This window comes from Phytophthora parasitica, assembly GCF_000247585.1.
Source record: "Phytophthora parasitica INRA-310 unplaced genomic scaffold supercont2.326, whole genome shotgun sequence".
NCBI lineage: Eukaryota > Oomycota > Peronosporomycetes > Peronosporales > Peronosporaceae > Phytophthora > Phytophthora nicotianae.
Window position 1 is genome coordinate 896 of NW_008649312.1, and position 1312 is coordinate 2207.

The 1312-nt window shown below is 49.1% G+C and overlaps 1 protein-coding gene across 1 annotated transcript; it reads left to right on the forward strand.

Moving 5' to 3' along the window:
- Positions 1–617: 617 nt before the first annotated feature.
- PPTG_20086 (hypothetical protein) lies at positions 618–1301 on the forward strand (the record flags this gene model as incomplete). The annotated part of the gene is made up of 1 exon (XM_008918820.1): positions 618–1301. The coding sequence occupies one exon, from the start codon at positions 618–620 to the stop codon at positions 1299–1301; it is 684 nt and encodes a 227-aa protein (XP_008917068.1).
- Between the last annotated feature and the right edge of the window lie 11 nt (positions 1302–1312).

Below are 1312 nucleotides of genomic sequence, written 5' to 3' on the forward strand. Positions count from 1 at the left end.
CAACTATTCATCATCTTTCGATGTTTCTCTAGATTTTCAGTGTTTTTCTTGCTTCCGTAACTGTCTGTTTCTCTAGATTTTCAGTGTTTTTTTTTTGCTTCTCAACAGATGCGAAAGATGATGAATAAGGGAAAATGTCAGTTTAGTGGCCAAGAGCTGGTGCCCTCACTAAACTGTCAATATCACTGCAGCGAAATATCCGATTTACACGCTCCAGGTAGTGCTGAAAAGAGATGGAACAGCCTGATTTTAAAGATTGTATAAAGAGTTAATTGCTGCAGCTGTAAGCGTTTTAAATGTGCTTTCATTGTGATTCCTCAGATTGATGCCCTTGCCAGTTTAGTAGCTCCCTTGACTTGATTAAAATATGATCTTGTGCTCGAGAAAGGGTCGTTAACCCTTTCAACCCTATATTCTGTATCATACAGAATACCACCAATCTTCAGCGGAACTTGCAAAAATAACCACCGGAAAGGTTGAAACGAGCAAGTTTTTTCGCATATGCAAGTTTATATGCTTCTATGTGTACAAAACACAACCTGCAGATTATAGGGGAGTTTCCAAATTTGATTTGTAAAAAAATCAAAGAGGTATTATACGGACACGCCCCAGAACCAATGGCAGCAACAAGTGCAAGTGCGTCGGAGTCGGCGTTCCCCGTCACGCCGCCGGAACCAGCGAGGGTAAATGCTGAGGCCATAGTGTCTACACAAGCGACGGCCGATTACGTGGACACAATATCAGCACCGGCTAATGCGAGTGCAGGGGGATTAGTGTCTACACAAGCGACGGCTAATGCCGAGGCCACACTATCAGCACCGGTGAGTGTGCGTACGGGGGATTCGGCGTCTACAGAGGCTACGGACAACTCCAAGGTCACGTTTCCGACACCGGTGAGCGCGTGTATCGAGCGTTTGGCGTCTGCTGCCGCCATAGCCGACTCCACAGCCATATTGCCGATACAAGCGAGTGTATGGACTGGGGGACTGGCGTCTTCGATGACCACGAAGCCGACACTGGCAAGTACAAATACTGGAGGCGTGGGACTTGGAGTTGCGACGGCCGACTCCACGGCGGCAACACTGGAGAGTGCAAGTACTGGGGGTTTGGTGATTGGAGCCGCGACTGCCTACTCCATGGCCACAGTGCCGACACTGGAGAGTGCAAGTACTGGGGGTTGGTGTTTTGGGCTACAGCGGCCGACTCCACGGACACACCTGTGGCGAAGCGCGGTGAACACTCTGCCGACAAAGGGGCGTATAGTGAGACCCGGACTTGGGGGTCAACTTCTAGGATGTTAACACCAGAAATA